This window comes from Girardinichthys multiradiatus, chromosome 4, assembly GCF_021462225.1.
Source record: "Girardinichthys multiradiatus isolate DD_20200921_A chromosome 4, DD_fGirMul_XY1, whole genome shotgun sequence".
In the NCBI taxonomy this organism is placed as follows: Eukaryota; Metazoa; Chordata; class Actinopteri; order Cyprinodontiformes; family Goodeidae; genus Girardinichthys; species Girardinichthys multiradiatus.
In genome coordinates this window covers 7,797,622-7,818,902 of record NC_061797.1, presented here as the reverse complement: position 1 = coordinate 7,818,902, position 21,281 = coordinate 7,797,622, and the positions used below count along the sequence as shown (strand labels likewise).

The 21,281-nt window shown below is 39.6% G+C and overlaps 1 protein-coding gene and 1 long non-coding RNA gene across 2 annotated transcripts; both read right to left on the bottom strand.

Annotated features, from left to right (window-relative positions):
- Positions 1-802: 802 nt before the first annotated feature.
- Positions 803-11,056, bottom strand: LOC124867124 (adhesion G-protein coupled receptor G1-like). Its single transcript, XM_047363394.1, has 8 exons — positions 10,990-11,056; positions 10,556-10,650; positions 4,651-4,766; positions 4,091-4,359; positions 3,923-4,019; positions 3,567-3,696; positions 2,858-3,014; positions 803-2,607 (listed from the first exon to the last, which is right to left on the bottom strand). Exons 1-8 carry the CDS (start codon positions 11,054-11,056, stop codon positions 2,507-2,509), a joined length of 1,032 nt encoding a protein of 343 aa, XP_047219350.1. The 3' UTR covers positions 803-2,506.
- Positions 11,057-16,487: 5,431 nt separating this feature from the next.
- Positions 16,488-20,242, bottom strand: LOC124866863. Its single transcript, XR_007037936.1, has 3 exons — positions 20,178-20,242; positions 19,844-20,028; positions 16,488-16,601 (listed from the first exon to the last, which is right to left on the bottom strand). It is a non-coding gene; the product is annotated as an uncharacterized LOC124866863 (long non-coding RNA).
- Positions 20,243-21,281: the final 1,039 nt, after the last annotated feature.

Genomic DNA, 21,281 nt, shown 5'->3' with positions numbered 1-21,281 from the left:
GTGTTTGTTTGCCATTCAGAGAGTCATTCTGATTGACCAATGTGTAGTCTGTGATCCCTCTGCAGTTCCAGTTGTCCATTGTAGGAATCTCACCAGTCTGTCAGTGTGAACTCAAAATGTTCAAGACTCTGACAGTTACGTAGTGTGTTTTCAGCTTAATATTCTAATCTTTAATCAAGTCCAATGATGAACTTTAAATGTCCTGGGAAGAATAAGGAGGAAGATGTGTGCAATTAACGTTCACTCTGAGCACACAATCATTTGAGGGAGAGCAGGGTACAGGATACTGTTTATTAATTAAAATGTATGCTGTTGTAGTTTAGAAGAATCATTCCCCATTTGGGCATTTCCATGCCTAGTATTTGGAAGCTTCTTGCACATGTTTTGAAAATCTATTTATTATTTAATCTCTTTTCTTATTTTTCAGATTTTATAAATTTTAGATTTATTTGCGTATCTATACTTTTTAGCTATATGTGCCCATGGTTTCTATCTTTTGTCTGTACAACCCTTTGATTAAAAGTGTTTTCTATACAACTTCCATAGTGCGTCGCGGGACAAATAAATGTATTATTATCAATATGAAAATTCTGATGTCTTTTCTTTAGAGATAAAAAATCCAATTATACTAAATATAGGTCAACTAAAAGTACTTTCTTGAGTGGCTGAAAGCAAGTCAAGTCGTGGAAAGAGTTATTCAATGATTTATTAATAATTGTTCAGACATACATCACAGCAGAGAGCTGAAAATGTTATACACAAATTTGAATTTAAAATCTACACAATATCTGGCACAATAATCATTGAAATTACATGGTTATGCCCAATGCCCCCATATCCACTTTTATAGCCTAAAACCTGACTGTATAAAAAGTTTAAAGGATGTAAATCTTGTAAAAAATCAACCCCCAAGGATTGATAATTGCAGTGGTGAGAAAAAGTGTTTACCCCCTCCATGATTTCTTGTTTTTTTTTTTTTTTTGTCTTTGTCACATGTAAATGTTTCAAGTCATCAAACAAATCAAAATATGTCTATATTTTTGAATATAACACAAGTAAAATGAAAATATAGTGTTTAAATGAAGGTGGTTCTTTGAAGGGGAAAAATCCAAACCTACATGGTCCTGTGCGAAAAATGTTTGCCCCCTCCACCTAACTGGTTGTTCCAACGTCAGGAGCAACGGTGGCAATCAGAATCAGAATCAGCTTAATTGGCCAAGATTGCATGTAAGAAAAAAGGAAGTAGACTTTGATCTCACACACTTACAGAGTACAGATATAAAGTATAAATACCTGCAATCTATAAACTTTAGAAGAAATAAAAAGGATGAAAGGAAGGGCAGGTGCATGTACAGCCATTTTTATATATAAATATTTATAAAGCAAAAGAAAAAAAAGGCATGTTGTATTAGCGTAAATTTGTTTCGCAGCAGAGTAGCTGACTACTCAGGCTGTAAGGGTCTCAAAAATTCAGATTTTGTGCTGAAATCAGTTTTTTTTTTGTGTGGTCATTCAAACTACTAATTAAGTAACCTCCATCAGATTTCAGTCTTAATAGATTACGACATGCGCAGACGGAGAATATTGGCGTCACCCAGCAGCACAATGTTTACGGAAGTAAAAATGAATGCCTGTGTCTGTGTATCATTTTTTAAGTTGTTGGGCAACGGGAGACAACAATATTTTGACCACATTATAACATGACAAAGAAGGTAAGAAAAAAGAGAGCACAACTATTAACAATTGCCTTTTGTGGAACAGTAGCTGCTGCTTCTGTAGAGAAGTGGATGCGAAGTCAGAGCCAGGACGATGACATAAAAGTCACATGGAATGCGACATGACCATTCAGACTGCAGACACATCTGATACATAACCGATTTAGTACTATATATGGAAGTAGCATAATTCTGAAAATATGGAATTGGGACATTCAGACTCCCATGGAAAAGTCAAATATGGGTCTCATATGAGCAAAAAAATCTGATTTGGGTTGCATATGCATGCTATGTGAGCGCGGCCAGAGAGAGAGCTTAGGGAAAGAAACTGTCGCTATGGCGGCTCATTGTTTGCAAATAGCACTCTATAGTTCAGACCTGAAGGTATGTTTTCATATACAGAAGAATTTATGGATCCATTTCCCACAGGGTCTTCCAGGTCATAAGGCCACAGACTATCACTCTACCACCACCATGTTACTGATGATATGATGTTCCTTTCCTGAATGCTGTGTTACTTTTACATCAGATTTAATGGAACACAGAGCTTCCAAAATTTTTTCCTCTTTTATAATAAACACTTTCATAGAACACTGCATTTTATGTTTGCCTGTGTTTTAATTGCATAATATTAACATTAGTTTGATGATCTAAAACATTTACTTTTGACAATCACCTTTTTCTCGCCACTGTATATCTGTCTGATAAGATGACTTGCTCTGACAACCTCTGAATGGGGAAAAGCCGAAAGAAGGGGAAGCATATTCTTCTGACTGAGGTGCTGTTTGATATTAGGTTTTGATGCTAGCATTCTGCGTTGCAGTGCTAGGTGCAGCAGCTGAGTCTTTGGACTTCTTCAGATACAACACAAAGTAAATGAAGATGAAGAAACCTGCAAAACAAAAAGAGTAAAATGAGTTAAACATGTTCAAGTATAGTATATAGGAATGGATGACAGACATGTAGCAAAACAAAATAAAAATAAAATGCTGCATTTGACAACACTTATTGTGATACTTTCAAATACATTGTTGAACATTATTTAAACACTACTTATTTTAAAATGTGCAAGTAGGCTGTTACTTATTGGACCATCACAACAGAACAAAGCCATTGTTTTACTTTGCATTGAGTTGTTCTACCTTGCAGACAGTTCAGAATGCAGAAGGCGTAAAGGCCAGGAGCGGGCAACGGGCCCAATGCAAAGAAGATCAGCCCCCAGGGGAGGCCCAGAAGAACTATGAGCACCAGCAGGGTTATAATTTCTCTCTGGACAGCCTTCCAATCTCTGTGTCTATGCTGATTCACAAAACATGGAGGAAACAAATGCAGCAGGTTATAGTCGATCCAAATGTGAGTAACCATCCATCCATCCATCCATCCATCCATCCATCCATCCATCCATCCCCACTAATTCCTGTTCAATAGTAGAGGCGAGGCAGAAGCTTATAAGATCAAGACACAAGAGAGCAGATTGTCCTAAACATAGCTGGGAAAATATAGAACATAACAACTTTAGTTTGACCTCTTAGTATGAAGTATAAAATTCCTTTACACCATCCTTAAAAGTACATACACTATACTGCAAAAAGTGTCTGCTTTTACATGTACATTTTGGATTTTGATGACATCATATTCTTAATCTATAACGTATTTGTTGATGAACCCACTGTTGCCAGCAATAGCAACTTCAACTATTCACCTCTGTTGTAAATGTGTCAGAATGTGCAGTCTCACTGGAGTTAGATTATTGAGAATTACAATCATAGGACCATCATTTGTGCCGGTATTTAAGAAATGACATTTTAGAAAGATTTACAGTATCAAGTACTGTTGTTATGCAGCCATTACCTGTTTGCCAAAGTGGGAACCCACAAACCATTTGACTGTCACTCCAAACATGCTCACATTAAAGAGGAACACCATGCTGAAAAGTCCCACTGTGGTCACCATCTTCACTGTATTATCAGTTATATAGCATCTACACAGAAAAAAGCAGGAATTCATCACATAATAGAAGAAACCAAAAGTTAAATCTTCAGTTATGAGCATTAAGAAGATGGAAAAAAATGCAACAATATTTTGTCACAATGTATAAACATTCAAATATGCAGAAAGAGACATGAAAAAATTTTCATATTCAAACAAATGTAGGGGTTGGACTAGGTTTTACTGCACAGGTTCAGACGTGTCCTTTTACTCCTTACATTGTAGTCTCATTGGGTCTAGATGGGATCAGAGGGGCACGACCGTAAATGTTTCTGTCAATGATCACTACCAGTGAAACAATGACTGCTGGAAGACCTGAAACACAACTTCTTCCTTAACTTAAGTCTGCAGACATTTGACTTCAAGACTCAGATGTGACCACTCACCCCATCCCACCACACTGAGTTTCAGCAGGTATCTCCTTATATAAATGTTAAAGACTTTGACCAGCAGAAGACAGAGGTGGAAACCCTCCAAGACCATCCAGGTGAAAGAGGCCAACAGGGAGTAGTGAAGAAGAAAAGCTACATAAAGACAAAGCTCAGTGGAGGACGTTGCTGCCACTGCCTGGCTGGAGAGGAAGTGTATGTTGAGTAGGATCAGAGCGACTGTGAGGTTGATGTGGATCTTCTTGGAATCATCTCCTCTGAGATTTCTATCAGATACAGAAGATAATTTCAGTTGTAAGTAAGAAATTGGGAACCAGTTTTACTGTCACTGTGTCACAAAAAAATGAAGTCATATAAAGTGAAGGATGAAAGGAAGAACTGATGAATAAATTAGAATTGAAGGTAGCAATTTATTTGTTATTTAATGTAAATGGAAGATAAAGCAACAAATACCAGGTTCTATGAAAGGATGGGAAATGTGGGAAAGAAAGAGTCTGATGAAAGACAGAAATGTGAGAGCTAGTAAGAATGGCATCCATCCTGGAAGAACACAGTACCTGTTTGCGATGAAGAGCAAAACTGTGATGACCAGAGCAAAAAGTGAGATCCCACAGCCAATAAAGGTAATGTAGGATATAATCTCCTGGTCTTTAGGCGAGAGGTCTGCAGACACCTGTAGAGAAAAACGATTCTAATATTCTGTGTATGAACTATATTGGTTTTGTTTTTTGTTCCTTAGGCATGTCAACAATTTTTAAATTTCAGAACTCAAATCAGTTTTACTAGGGTGTGAAAAATCACAGACATCAACTTGACTTTCATGGTTAGTTTTGTGATCACACACACACACACACACACACACACACACACACACACACACACACACACACACGCACACACACGCACACACACACACACACACACACACGCACACACACACACACACACTTGTTTTGCTATATGTAGTGAGGACCATTGACTTCCATTGATTTTCAGTCATTTTCAACCCTTTCTATGCCCTAACCCTGACAATAACCCTAAACCTAACCATTACCAGTGCATGCCTAACCCTAACCTTAACCTAAAGTCAATTCACACCTTAGTCCTAAACCTAACTGTTAGCAAAATAGGTTGTGAGGACCAGCAAAATGTCCTCACTTTGGTACAAATGGTCCTCAATTTGATAGTGAAATCGGGAAAATGGTTCTCACTGTGATGCCAAGACAGGAACACACACAAACACACACACACACACACAAACACACTACTCAATAAAATGACTCTCGCATTCTGGTGTTGCTCCGTCCTCCTTTATTTTGACATACAATATGGACATGTTTCAGAATTGAAAACCAAAATTATGTCTAAGAAGAAGTTGCCCCAGTTTTGGACATTCTTTTAAAGATTCTTAGAGCTATTTTGAGTATTTATGTACTATGTGTTGTTAATGCAATTGATTTATATAAGTTTGATGCTTCCTGGCAACATATACTGAATCCCACTGCTCTAGTACCTTCCAATTTTACAGCTTTTAAAAATGTATGAAGTACATTTGAAGACATTGGTACAAGTGAAAACATTAAATGGCAGCTTGTTCTTAGTAACAATGCCACATGGTTTCAGTTCAAATAAATAAATAACAGGTTTATTAAGCTGCATTAAGAAACTACAGATGTGCAATTTTAACATTTGTGTATTTCCCTTTAGAGTTGCTGTGGTAACTTGTATAAGACTAGAAAACAGCAACTCACATTTAAATGTCGACATAGATACCTGTTTTGTTTTGTTTTTATTCACTATATGAAACAAACTGTTTTTAATTTGTAATTACACATACTATTCAACAATTTACATTTTTTCATTGCCTCCGCTTGCTGTTTATCCTTGTGTATTTTAATAACATAATTATCTACCACACTATCAAAAAACAAACCATGTCGCTTCATGACAACAGGTTAAGTTTCAAGAATCTGAGAAACCTTGACTTACTCACTGTCAACCAGGTTAATTCAGCTTCTTAATCTTTCTGCCTCTTATTCAAACAGGAAGTATCTTTTTACAGTGACAGGATGGCGCCACCTTTAGGCATGTTGGTGTATGTGCTGTTTTTCTGAGTGAGCAAATTTGCTTTCATAAGCAAGTGTTGTGTTGATAAATGATGTATTTGTTAGCTATATTTGTGAAATGCTTCAGAACGATGCCAACATGTAAGATGCTCTGGTCATGTATGCTTGAATGGCTATAAAACAGCTTGAGGAGATTAGTCCAGACTGCACTGTAGGTGTTAGAAAGCAAGAACATAAGGCTAACTCCTGTGTTTAGTATTGGTTTTTCATGTTTAACCCAGAAGGCTTCTTTCATTCCTCTCTCAGACCACCTGTGTTCAAAGCCCAACATGTGCATATTGGTATGTTCAAAAGAGTTTCTCTTGTCCTGAAGATGTTAATAAACTGGTGAAATTAAAAAAGAAGGTACTCCCTCGTGTGTTTAGGTTTCCTGTAGACTTCAATGATAAGTCTTCCATCTTTCTCATTGTGTACCAGACACTCCAAAATGCAGCTTATTATCTTTGGCATCCTACATAATGAACTTGTTGTTGTTGTCCTTTGAGTCGATGTGTTCAGTGAAAACTTCCATTTCGTTGGCTGGGATTTTGAACTAGGTGGCCTCACAGGGTATAATCCATGGTAGAAAACTCATGTTTTTATTTTCCAGTTTTTGTAGGCAGTTTGTGACCCTCTGCTCGAAAACTAAGTCTGTTGGTTGGAACTGCTTAATTGGGTTTTGTCAGCTTTCAAAGCGCTGGCGGTTTCTGGTGGATCTGAATAATTCCTTGTTAAAGTGTCTCAATGGTATAATGAACCTATCATGACCTCTAACGAAGTAACTTGTTCTGTGGCTTGAGAAAAATCCATTGTGTTCCAAGGCCCTTGATTGCATAGTTGAGTCAAATGCTGTTGAGTGTGATTCTTTGTTGTCTGCATCTAATTTGGAATAGAAGTTTCTGGAATCTCTAACATTTCTTGACATCTTCTCAAACTTCCACACCATTCCTAGGTTTTTCTAAGTGCAACATATTGCCTTCCTCTATGACAGAAAACACCCTAGGAATGGAACATGAATAAGGTAAGGTCATTATTGGCCACTGGGTTTAAGACTCTTCATTAACACTGAAGTATTTTATACAACTAGTCCAGAATTAGAAATATTTTATCTGTATGTCAAACATACATGTTTATAGCAAGTTTTATGCATGGTTAACTTTTTATTTCTTTGCCCTACATTTCTCAGCGGGTCCTTTAGTCCATACAACAACATTCCAGATTCAAGATGGCACCAAGAAGATTCAAGATGGCACCGCCATTGACCACATTGGCACTACGCTCGCTCATACTTTGTGTTTTTCTTTCTGTCTTTGCACTGTACTTTGCGGCTTTACTACAGTTACTTTCACCAGAGAGCAACTCCTAGCATCAGGCAATCCCCTCTGAGTAGTTTTCATAGTTTTAATTGTTTCAGATAGTTTTTTCAAGATCCTAGATGGACAGCTCTCTGTGGGATTTATCGCAAGCACTCAGGTGCGCTTGTCAAGCTCCGCCAGTGGGGATTGCTTGCTCCATTCCCATCCATCTACCTAGCGAATTTCCACTCCCTGGTGAATTTAACAGATGAGCTGTTCCATCTCAGCACAAGAAACTCAGACTTCCTCAGATCTGCCACTGTCTGTTTCAGCAAAAGCTGGCTCAGTGAGTACATCCCAGACAGTGGGCTTTCATCTGTTTTAAGCGGACCACAGTGGTAAGCTCTCGGCGAAAAAGAGAGAGGGTTGAATGTGCTTTTATATTAACAAAGGTTGATGTACTGATGTACCTGTGTCACAGAAGAGGTGTAATCCTTACCTGGAGTCATTTGTTATTAACTGAAAACATTTTATTTACCAAGGGAGTTCTACTTGTTTGTTTTGGCCATTGTTCATATTTCACCATAAGCCTGCAAATCAGAAGCTGAAAAACAGCTTGCTGGGCTGATAACAGATGTGGAGAGAAAAAAAAACACCCAGACATAGTCATTTATGGGGATTTTAAAAGTGCAAACTTCTCAAATAAATACCAAAATACAATCAGCATGTACAGTGTCCCAGCACAGACACAAACACACTGGACAACTACTTCACAGTCTTAAAGAAGCATAACGTGCAGTTGATTGTGTAGCTTTGGGACTCACTGAACACTGTCTGCTTCATGCCATTCTAACATACGGGCAAAAACTGAAAACCTTTAAGCTTGTGGTTGGGACTGTCAGGAATTGGATTGATAAGTCATATGCTACGGGCCCGCACAGATTTGAGTGTATTTGAAGCATGCACCACTGACTTAAGTGAATTTGCTGAAATGGTGACATCATACATGAGTTTTTGTGAGAACTTGAATATGCAGACCAAGACCTTTTGCACATAAAACAATAAACCATGGTTTACTTCACATCTGAAGAAGCTGCTTCAATCTAAAGAAGAGGCTTACAGCAGTGGGAGTTGGGCCCTGCATAACTAGGCCACAAACATACTGACCAAGGTGATCAGAGCAGCTAAGAGAAGCTACAGCTTCTCAGCTAATGACCTCCAGCCTTCTCCACTCCGACCACCTGCTTGCTCTAAAGAGGAATATATAAATAGGCTCTTCCAATGTCAGAAGACTGGAAAAGCACCATAATCTGATGGTATTTCTGCCTTCTGCCTGAGCTGACCAACTAACCCCCATCTTCAACAAGTCTCTGAAGCTGTGTGAGATTATCTGCTTTAAGTGTTGCACCATCATCTTGGTCCACTGATGTCTGGCCTGTGGTAATGAAATCCTTTGAGTGACTAGTGTTGAAGCATCTGAAGGACATAGCAGGCTCCCGGCTGGACCACTCACAATTTCCTTACCCAGTGAACAGGTCAACGGATGATGCAGTCAACTTGGGACTACACTTCATCCTGCACCAAGTCAACCACCCAGGGACGTTAATACCCAACTGTGAAACTCTTGAAGTGCGCAGAGGACAAAGTTGTCATTGGTTTGATTCAGTTTTGCAGGACACTGGCCTTCAGACTGGAATTTGACACACGTACAGCCTGATACTGTTCCTTTTATCATTTTTTTATTTCCTTTTAATTTTTATATATTTCTACTGAAGGTCTGTACGCTGTAAGCATGTGAAACTGAAGTCATCTTCATTGTTTGTGCATGAAATCTTGGCCAATAAAGGTGATTCTGATATGATTTAATATGCATAAATAAAGCTCATAGTGGCGTCCTATCATTAGCCTCTTTCCAAGCAATTTAAGCAACTGCTCTTAACAAGATTACAAAAATATTCCAATATCGTTCATTTTGTCCGTATACAATATAGTCTTTTGGTTCTTTTGTTATTAGACACGTTTTCTTTTTGTCCCTAAGGACATACCTGACATGTTTTGATGGAGACTTCTGTCTTCATCAGAGGTATCACTAGATAGTATCTAATGTTTCAAATTCAGCTGTTGTTCCCTGAGGCGGTGTCAATATAATAACACATTGACACTGCCCTCTGCTGCTGGTTCATTGCTGGAGGATGTCATTCCAGGTGAAGGAAAGATGAAAGGCACCCTCGTCCCAGAACAACAGCTGATTTTGACACGTGTTCTTAGGGACAGAAAAATTGTATCTAATAACATAAGAAAGTAAAGATTAAGGTTACACAAATGTTTCAGAGGTTTTTACTCTCTTAAGTATGACTCATGCCAGAATTTGCATATACCGGTAGTTCACTTTTTCTTCAAGCAGACACAGTGCCCCTGATGAATTGTTGGGGGAGGCAGTGGACACCAATATGCACATCACTTTCAACAACCACCTAAACTTTGTGTCCAAGATACATCTACCGGGTTTTCAGAGCATTTTTCCTCTAGTATTAGATAAAGGAGGGAAATTATGTCGGGCGAATTTGCATGTAAGCACAAAATAAACAAGGAATGCAAACTGACACAAATCTCCCATTAGTTTTCTGACTCCATCAGATATTACAGAAACACCTGGAAACCAACAAATCCAAAGTAGCAGATACCATTAATAATTTTTGAAACTCTGCTCATGTTATTGAGATTTGGACAAGCTTTTAGAATCTGTATAGTAGAATTGCAATAGTTGCACTTAGTCAATGATGAGCAAATTGAAAACTTCACACTGTCTCCATAGAGACAGAAGCGGGAGCTAAAACCATTAATGCATAGGATATCTGATGAATAACCATTATATCTTCACTTGTAATCTTTGTTTTTTCACATTTATTAAAATATAATTTAATTAAAACTGAGGGAATTATAATGGATGTGTGAAGACATTTGGGGCTAAGGTGAGACAAATGAAATACATCCAGAGATTTCTACTATTTCATTTTCATCGTGCTGAAGAAATCCATTTAAAACAGAAAGGTCATTCCTACCAGAAGCACACCAAAGTATGTGAGATGTTTAGAGAAGCAGGTGATGTGAGTCTGGTTATATTCTGTTCGGTCACATTCCTTAGGACTGGTATCTGCTAAATCAAAAACACAAAAAATCAGTTATGTTAATGAAACTATTACATTCAGGCTACAGCAGCTCATCATAAAACCTCACCAAACTAAATGGTAATCATTTGTGTTGCTGCTCATGACAGATGTTTTATACTCACCATTTGTTCTGGTATTTAGGTAGACACAAATGGGTTTCAGGGTTGTCTATGATACAACAACAATCCTGTTTTAGATTGTCACTTATTTTTATGAAACTTAAGATTAAGTCTATATCTTTTATGTGTTACACAGTAACTCTATATGTTTACAGTAGTTACAAGAGAATTAAAGAAACAAATTGGTTACATTTATGCTTGTAGTACTACTGATTGTGATCTTGATTGGTTCTTTAAGTCCTGAAACTTCCATTCCACGGATAGTCAGGCCCATGAGCCTGTGATCATACAGACCCTCTAAACCTTCCCAAACAACCTGCAATACAAAATAGACTCAGTCAATGGCTTTGAAAGTTTGTCCAAGACAGGATATTAGCTGATATATTCAATCAATTCAATCAATTCAATCAATTCAGAGCAACCAAAACATTTTTTGCAGTGCTCATTGTCAACCATTATTAGCATTATATTTATATATTTAAGTATGGTAGCATTTGTGTAGTAGCAATTAAGTGCTACCACACAGCATTGTCAGCTTTATTAAAATATGCAGTAGTCATGATTATATCACATCACAATGTGATATTCCAGGTATGACGAAATTAGATTTGATTTTCCCTGCTATGAATGCCGTCTTTCATTGGAACTACTCGGTGTGAACTAAGGTCGGCAGAGAACAATGCTGCATATTGAGACCAACCAGTTCTGCAAAATTTTATTAGAGAAGAGAAGCTGTTTAACAGAAGCAAACACATTGTTGACCTGCCCAAGTGACCAGGCTTTGCTTTGTTAAACAGTGGTTCAAACAGGGCACACAGAGCTTTGTAGCATAATTTCATTTACCATAGAGCTAACAGGTAGACACTTTCCAAATATTAGTTGCAACTGCTTACTCTAACATAAATCCTGTTCACCATTAATTCAACATCATTTTAAAAACAAATCTGCAATACTAAAACTTCCTGGTGGAAAATCAAAACTGAGCTAAGGAGACCTAAAGGGATATCTGTGCAAACAAATTCTTGAATGGCAACACTGCAAACAGTGTAAAGAGGATTGGAAACTACATTGAATGTTCTATATACAGGTACATCTCAAGAAATTAGACTAGAAGTATAAAAGTGAAATATTTTTTGTCAGTAATTTCAGAAACAAAACCTATATGTTATATAGATTCATTTCGCATAGTGAAATATTTCAAGCTTTTATTTCTTGTAATTTTGATGGCTTACAGATAATAAAAGCCCATCTCAGATATTGCATAAGATGAATAAAAAGCATATTTTGAATGTAGATGTCAGGCTTTTGAAATGTATGTTCATTTCTTTGCATTCAATACTTGGTCTGGGCTCCTTGAGCATGAATTACTGCATCAATGTGACGTGGCATGGAGGTGATTAGCCTGTAAATCTGCTGAGGTTTAATGGAAGCCCAGATTGCTTTTACAGCAGTCTTCAGGTCATCTGCACTGTTGGGTCTGGTGTCTTACATCTTCCTCTTGATAATACCCAATCGATTCTGTATTGCCCCTTTTCCACTAATTCCCACACAGCACAGGTTGGTACAGCTCTATTCACTTTTTAGGCTTTTCCAATAGTGGTAAAGTGGAATGTCGATCCTGTGCTTCTCCACTCTTCTTCCAGACTCTGGAACATTGATTTCCAAATGAAATGCATACTTTACTTTCATCTGAAAACAAGACTTTGGACCACGGAGCAACAGCCCAGTTCATTTTCTCCTTAGACCAGGTAAGACGCTTTCTTGCCCATGGGTAGGGTTTTCCTGAGTTTAGTGTGCTGACTGCAGTCTCATTCCTCTTCTTGTGAAGGGTTAGGTTAGGGCCAAATTTGTAAATGAATTTTGCTTGACAATTCTCTCAAGGCTGCAGTTATCCTAGTTGCTGGTGCACCTTTTCCTAAAGCACTTTTTCCTTCCACTAAACTTTCTCTGAATATGCTTAGATAAAGCACTCTGTTAATCACCAGCCTTTTTAGCAATAGTCTTTTGTGTCAGTGACTGCACATTTGTCCTATCAGTAGTCTTCCCCGTGTCTGTGCAACCTGCAGATCTAGACTGAGAGACTGTTTAGAGGGTCAGCATACCTTTGCAGGTGTTTTAAGTTAATTTTCGGATTAGGGTGTGACACCGTGAGTTGAGTACAAGTTTGTGTGGAGTGTTGTTCCTGCTTCTTCCACAGGGGTATGACAGCCAGGCACTGCAGCACAGCCTTCAGTCGATTTCCAGAGCATTACAACACAGCTGCAGATGAGCAATCAAGGAAGATCTCTTAAGCGGCTGAGACCTTGGAGGTGGTGTTAGATTGATAACTCACTTCGAGTGGTAATCCAACCCACAGACTCAGCTCTGTCCTTCCTCTGTGTTAAAACGAACCAAGTTATAACCTGGCCTTGTAATCCCTTCTTAAGGTGCTGTTGTGAGATCCTGTCCTGAAGGCCCGTCATGGTTCTACCTTCTACCTGATCTGGTAATTACTTGCATGATTTACCTCAGCTGTCTGATCTCCCTGAGCTTCCTGGATCTACTAGTAAGAACCGCTGCTATACTCTCTGCCTTGCCTGTCCACCCTTCGTGAACAAACATCTTCTGGAAGATTCTGCTCGCACAGCACGCCAGCCTGTCATTCTCAGAATCCATGGTTTGCGCTCCATACCCCGGACCTAACATCATCTTCTTCAAGTAAGAGAATCCGTTTCCTCTGAACATTCTCATCTACCCTGCTCCATTTCTCACCACCGTTTCTGTCCTCAGAGTGCTGCCCCAGTCGAGACCATGCTCCTGCCGAATCCTGGATCAAAATGATTTTACAATAAACTTGTTAAATTTTACCCTGCCTCTGTGATTTGTGCTGCACTAGAGTTCTCAGGTTCTGGTCATCATGACAAGTTTTCAATATTTTCATCATCTGTATGCCATAATCATCAAATTACAAGAAATAAAGGCTTAAACTGTCACTATGTAATCTATGCAACATATTGTCACCTTCCCAAAAAAAATGTCTTTTTTTTCTTCTTCTTAATCATCTCATAATGCTAGCAACCTGACTAATGGCGATCGCTTTGGGGAAAAAACAATCTGCTCAGCCACTGAAGCGGTTTCCATTATTCAGGGCTCATCCCCTACTGCTAAATGACAAGGATTAACACAATATAGGATAGGTATTAGATATTTAGTATCTTAATACTGTGTTTCGGTCAGCATTTTTGTCCACAAAGTATTCATGAAGCTAGCATTCAGCAAAGAGTGGAAAGCTCCAGAACCTGTGGCTGTAACAAATAATCGTTTTTTTGTCAACTCTTTTCTTTTTAAAGATTACTTAAATTATCAATCAGTCATTTTCTACCGCTTCTTCCATAGTGGGTCACAGGGTAGCTGGTGCCTATCTCCAGCAGTCTATGGGCAGGAGGCGGGATACACCCTGGACATGTCACCAGTCCATTGCAGGGCAACACAGGCACAAACAACCAAGCACAGATTCAATCACACCTAAGGGCAGTTTTAGAGAAACCAATAAACCAAACAACAATGTTTTTGGACTGTGGGAGGAAGAGAGAACCCACGCATGCACAAGGAGAGCATGCAAACTCTATGCAGAAAGATCCCCGGCCAGGAGTCAAACCCAGGACCTTCTTGCTGCAAGGCAACAGTGCTACCAACAGTGCCACTGTGCAGTCCTTCATCAATTGTTTTTCTTTTAATTTTCTATATTATATGATCTGATTGAGAAAGATATGTAGCTTAATAAAAAGGACCATAAGAAATGGCTATGTCAACACTCGTGTTATTACCTTTTTGTGTGAAATTGTTAATAAATATGTATATTTTGTGATGTTTTTGTGTTTCCCGAACGATTTGAAGACATTACTTATATGAGTGGATATGAGTTTCACTTTCTGAAATGAGTATTAACTTCGTTCGTCGTCTTCCGCTTATCCAGGACCGGGTCGCGGGGGCAGCAGACTCAGCAGAGACGCCCAGACGTCCCTCTCTCCAGACACCTGCTCCAGCTCCTCCAGGGGGAGCCCAAGGCGTTCCCAGGCCAGCCGAGAGACATAGTCCCTCCAGCGTGTCCTGGGCCGTCCCCTGGGCCTCCTCCCGGTGGGACGTGCCTGGAACACCTCCCGAGGAAGGCGTCCAGGAGGCATCCGGTATAGATGCCCGAGCCACCTCAACTGGCTCCTCTCAATGTGGAGGAGCAGCGGCTCTACTCCGAGCTCCTCCCGGATGGCCGAGCTCCTCACCCTATCTCTAAGGGAGTGCCCGGCCACCCTACGGAGGAAGCTCATTTCAGCCGCTTGTATCCGTGATCTCGTTCTTTCGGTCATGACCCAAAGTTCATGGCCATAGGTGAGGGAAACAGAGGCTGGGGACTCGGGGTTGGATTCTTTCATCACCCAGGCTGAAGTCACCGAGGTGGTTAAAAAGCTCCGCGGTGGCAAGGCTTCGGGGGTGGATGAGATCCGCCCTGAGTACCTCAAGTGTCTGGATGTTGTAGGGCTGTCATGGTTGACACGCCTCTTCAACATTGCGTGGCGGTCGGGGACAGTGCCTCTGGACTGGCAGACTGGGGTGGTGGTCCCCCTTTATAAGAAGGGGGACCGGAGGGTGTGTTCCAACTACAGGGGGATCACACTCCTCAGCCTCCCTGGTAAGGCCTACGCCAGGGTATTGGAGAGGAGAGTCCGGCCGATAGTCGAACCTCGGCTTCAGGAGGAACAGTGTGGTTTTCGTCCCAGCCGTGGAACACTGGACCAGCTCTATACCCTCTACAGGGTGCTCGAGGGTTCATGGGAGTTTGCCCAACCGGTTCACATGTGTTTTGTGGACCTGGAGAAGGCATTCGACTGTGTCCCTCGTGATGCCCTGTGGGGGGTGCTCCAGGAGTATGGAATCAGGGGCCCTTTATTAGGGGCCATCCAGTCCCTGTACGAGCGGAGCAGGAGTTTGGTCCGCATTGCCGGCACTAAGTCGGACCTGTTCCCAGTGCATGTTGGACTCCGGCAGGGCTGAGTATTAACTTTTTTCCTGAAATTATTTCCTAAATTGTTTTAGAGTTTACCTGTATATGCAAGCGTTTTATTCCACATGAGGTTAGATCGTAATCAACAGCCTCTTTGGCTGCTGTATTTTATACTCACAAGCTAAGGTAAGTCATTATTCTCAAACAACCAGCAGCTAATCAACCAGTAAACACTTCCTAATTTAATTTTCTAACTTCTGGTTCTTTATAAAACATTACATAGCATTACTTGATGGAGAAATAACTTTGTGCCAAAACTTTCACAGTCTACATTTATTTCTTTAAGTGTGGCAGGGGTAGATGTTTATTTATTTACCAACTACAGTACAACTACAGCACATCAGTTGTGGTTACCCACAACTGTAAAAAAAGCAAAATTTCACAACTTCATTAAGTTGTTACCCTTTCTGACTGTGGTGTTCCAGACACAAAATAAATGAACCTGTAGTTATAAGGGTCCTGAGGCCATCTTGGTTATTGTTAACCTGATTGGTGGATAATGTTGTGTTTGCTGTGTTAAGTAGTGGAATAACCATGCATCTCCACTTGTGGCGCTTGCCGTGTAAAAAGAATGGGAGTAAAAAAAGATTGCTGTGTGTTCTTTCCAGTTATCTGCTTGAATAGTTTTCTTTTTATTCAAACTTGTGTATCATAGACTGACCTCGTCTGGAAGCTGAATCATCAAGAATGCAACTGTATTATTCGGTCCAAGATTCACCTCACTTGGCAGTTGAACTCTCACTTTCCTGCTGGACAAATCCTTATCTGCAGCTCCCTGCATCTAAGCAGAACACGGAAATAGTTATAATGACTTCAGTTTGGGTGTGTGTTAAATGCACAGTCATGTTCAAGTTTTAATCAACTAACTATTGACTTGAGAATATGTTGAAGAATTCTGAGATAGTCCTTCAATATTGTATTGATTTTTGTAATGCAAGAGAAATACTGGCAGAAAAAAATAAAAAAATAAAACCTTGCCTGATGCTACAACCACCGTGTTTGACAGATGATATAATGTTCTTAGATTTGAAAAGCCTTGTCATTACTCCTCCAAATATCCAGTTATTACGGCAAACAACTTTGATCCTTGTTTCTTGATCCTGTATATACAGGTCCTTCTCAATATATTAGCATATTGTGATAAAGTTCATTATTTTCCATAATGTCATGATGAAAATTTAACATTCATATATTTTAGATTCATTGCACACTAACTGAAATATTTCAGGTCTTTTATTGTCTTAATACGGATGATTTTGGCATACAACTCATGAAAACCCCAAATTCCTATCTCACAAAATTAGCATATCATTAAAAGGGTCTCTAAACGAGCTATGAACCTAATCATCTGAATCAACGAGTTAATTCTAAACACCTGCAAAAGATTCCTGAGGCCTTTAAAACTCCCAGCCTGGTTCATCACTCAAAACCCCAATCATGGGTAAGACTGCCGACCTGACTGCTGTCCAGAAGGCCACTATTGACACCCTCAAGCAAGAGGGTAAGACACAGAAAGACATTTCTGAACGAATAGGCTGTTCCCAGAGTGCTGTATCAAGGCACCTCAGTGGGAAGTCTGTGGGAAGGAAAAAGTGTGGCAGAAAACGCTGCACAACGAGAAGAGGTGACCGGACCCTGAGGAAGATTGTGGAGAAGGGCCGATTCCAGACCTTGGGGGATCTGCGGAAGCAGTGGACTCATTACACAATTTAAACAGTGTAATGAGCTTTAAGTTACAATTTAGACAACATAAAAACACTTTCCTGTGACTGTTTCACAATAAAAGCTTTCTCGTGTTTCATCTGTAAAGTCCTTTTAAAGTAAAGCAGGATGAGACATGTCAACAGAGTCTGGAGTAGAAACATCCAGAGCCACCGTGCACAGGCGTGTGCAGGAAATGGGCTACAGGTGCCGCATTCCCCAGGTCAAGCCATTTTTGAACCAGAAACAGTGGCAGACGCGCCTGACTTGGGCTACAGAAAAGCAGCACTGGACTGTAGTGGTCCAAAGTACTTTTTTCGGATGAAAGCAAATTCTGCATGTCATTCGGAAATCAATGTGCCAGAGTTTGGAGGAAGACTGGGGAAAAGGAAATGCCAAAATGCCAGAAGTCCAGTGTCAAGTACCCACAGTCAGTGATGGTCTGGGGTGCCGTGTCCGCTGCTGGTGTTGGTCCACTGTGTTTTATGAAGGGCAGGGTCAATGCAGCTAGCTATCAGGAGATTTTGGAGCACTTCATGCTTCCATCTGCTGAAAAGCTTTATGGAGATGAAGATTTCATTTTTCAGCACGACCTGGCACCTGCTCACAGTGCCAAAACCACTGGTAAATGGTTTACTGACCATGGTATCACTGTGCTCAATTGGCCTGCCAACTCTCCTGACCTGAACCCCATAGAGAATCTGTGGGATATTGTGAAGAGAACGTTGAGAGACTCATGACCCGACACTCTGGATGAGCTAAAGGCCGCTATCGAAGCATCCTGGGCCTCCATAAGACCTCAGCAGTACCACAGGCTGATTGCCTCCATGCCACGCCGCATTGAAGCAGTCATTTCTGCAAAAGGATTCCCGACCAAGTATTGAGTGCATAACTGTACATGATTATTTGAAGGTTGACGTTTTTTGTATTAAAAACACTTTTCTTTTATTGGTCGGATGAAATATGCTAATTTTGTGAGATAGGAATTTTGGGTTTTCATGAGCTGTATGCCACAATCATCCGTATTAAGACAATAAAAGACCTGAAATATTTCAGTTAGTGTGCAATGAATCTAAAATATATAAATGTTAAATTTTCATCATGACATTATGGAAAATAATGAACTTTATCACAATATGCTAATATTTTGAGAAGGACCTGTACAGTGGGGAGAACAAGTATTTAATACACTGTCGATTTTGCAGGTTTTCCCACTTGTAAAGCATGTAGAAGTCTATAGTTTTTATCATAGGTACTCCTCGGTCAGTATGAAGGAGGATTAGCCAAAAGACTCCGTCTGTCTGAGGTGTCAGTTCCTTCTGTCTATGGAAGTGATGGACAGAGCATAGCTTATAGCTACAATGTTAGTTTTAGTGCTGTTGTTCTCATACATTTGTAAACGTAGCATATTGTTGGTGCAATTATTTTCTATATACTTCTTGTTTTTTAAACATTTCTTGATATTCATCGAGGGCAAGTAAAGTAATGGAATCTTGTATGGCTCTGAGCCTGGAGGGGGGTGGGGTGTGAAGTGCTTCATTTGCATTTAACGAGGCCGCAACAAAACGAGGCGGTCAAAAAGGAAGCTTAAAAAATAAATAAAATGAATGCCTGTTCTGTTCTGTTTTCTCACACTGGTTTTCTATCATGGCTGGCAGACGATAGAATGAACGTTGGTCTTTACCACAATGCACGGCACCACCCACAATTAAGCAAGTTTTCCCCTTGGTAAATGGATGGTCTGGAGTTTTGCCTCATTGATCCCGCTAAAACAAAGTAAATAGGCTGCAGCTGCCACCCAAGATGGTGATGGCGAAGTGCGGTCATGTGACCGCGACGTCATGTGAAAATCCTCCATGATTGGATCCAAAGTTGACAACTATCTGGTGTTTGTGTACCCACCAATCAAACCAAGAACAAACAAAACTTAAGTATTAGCTGCTATTTGAGTAATCCAGTGTTCATGCAAAAGGGGAGTTGAGACAATCTTTCTTCTACCTCTCTTTCCGAACTTCTACAGAAAGGCAATCTGAGATGCCCCAGAAGAGACTGTCTCAAATTGTTTATTCCATATTGTTTTGCCTTGTGTGTTGTTTTAAAGGTTGAACTATTTTGAGTGCTAGCAGGCTATCTGCTCAGCTAATGTTAACAGATGTCTAAGCTTTGAGACTAGTTTAGTTGTTCTAAGTTGAGCTTTAAAGATACAACTTTTAATTGGTGGTTTTCATCCCAAGACATTAATTCATCATTTCAAAGATAAATATGTTTTAACATCAGTTCAATATATAACCCCTAATAACAGATTCACAGAATTTGTCCTACCTCAGGTTCACTGACATACATTTCAAGACCATTGCAGCCAAAACTGGGGGGCTTATGCAGGACAGCCACAGAACTGTTGGCACAGATTGATGTTGTTCGGTTTACTTCTGATTTCATTAAAACTTCCTCCATGGTTCTCAGGCATTCCCTTACATGTTCTTTGCAGCATTTGGTCTGTAGACGTCCTGTAGAGTTAATTATTATGTATTATATATTATAAGAGAGAGAGTTTAGATAGAGATAAAAAGAGAGAGAGAGAGAGAAGGTATAGATAGATAGAGAGAGAGAGGGTATAGATATTTATACTGCATGTATATTATGTAATGCATCTTACCAGAGGATGTTCTTTTACAAGCCCTTCGTTGACTTTTATAGCTTCCCACATTTGCAGTGTAATGAAACATAAAACAGAATACTCCCCACCAAGGGACTGAGCACTTCATCCTGTGAAATGCAGATAATTGATATAGAAGCTGTATGGATTTCATAAACACTTAGATCCCAGGACTTCCTATTAGACCATCACTGAGAACAAACACAGTTGCACCATAAAACATCCAGATTGTGTCAACACTTTATTACACCTAAATCCAAATGTCTCAGTTTGAAATGTATTTTTGTCTATTAGTAACTAGCAATCTCCTTTTACATCTGCTGGGACAATCCCCCCAGACAGGCTGACCTTTGCATTATTTTTTTTATGTGATAAATGTTATATATGAAGGACATCTAAAAAGTCTTCAAAAGGAAAGTCTTCATAGGGGAAAAAAAACACAAAAACATTTAGATTAGATTATACATGCATGTTTGCATTAAGATAACGGCAACACAAAAAGTCACAACAAAAAGAAAAAAACTGTTATTATTGTCTTGCTATTGTTCTTTGCAATTATTCTCTTTCCTGCTGCAAAAATAATCTTTTACATTCTTGTAAACATCCATCACATAACACAAGACAGAACCAATGATTGTGTGACTTAGAGCCAAATGGACACTGGTGCCACATTTGATCTTTTTTCCAAAAGATCTGTGTATATTTTGGTGCATTCATTGGCATAGTCTAACATGACTGCTGAACATTTATTCTTGTACCTTCACTTTAAGAGTGAAGAGTGTGTTAGAGTTGTCGCACTTCCCTCCAGAGTACCCTGCAAAAATACTCATAGCCCTGTAGAGTACATTACTAATAGTCATTAAAAACAATCTGGTAATTGAATAACAAGTAGACAAGCCAGCGACAGAGAGAATACATTGGTGATTAGACAGACCCAGGTTGAAGAAGGAGGTATCCAAATACAGAAAGAGATCTGGCCAGGTTTTGGCACATACAACGCAGTTACACTTAGTCAAAATGCCCCAAAGGATAATAACCCTTTGATAATAACCCATAGTGGTGGCCCTGTACTGGCCCAGAACTGTTTCAGTACTGGCACCAAAT

What these genes read in the sequence shown, in the direction of transcription:
- LOC124867124 (XM_047363394.1), bottom strand. Translation starts at nt 11,056, where the DNA reads ATGGGCCTGACTATCCGTGGAATGGAAGTTTCAGGACTTAAAGAACCA. An exon ending in GTTCCCACTTTGGCAAACAG is followed by an intron (nt 3,015 to 3,566) that starts GTAATGGCTGCA and finishes TTTGTGAATCAG; the next exon opens with CATAGACACAGAGATTGGAA. An exon ending in CATTCTGAACTGTCTGCAAG is followed by an intron (nt 2,608 to 2,857) that starts GTAGAACAACTC and finishes TTTGTTTTGCAG; the next exon opens with GTTTCTTCATCTTCATTTAC.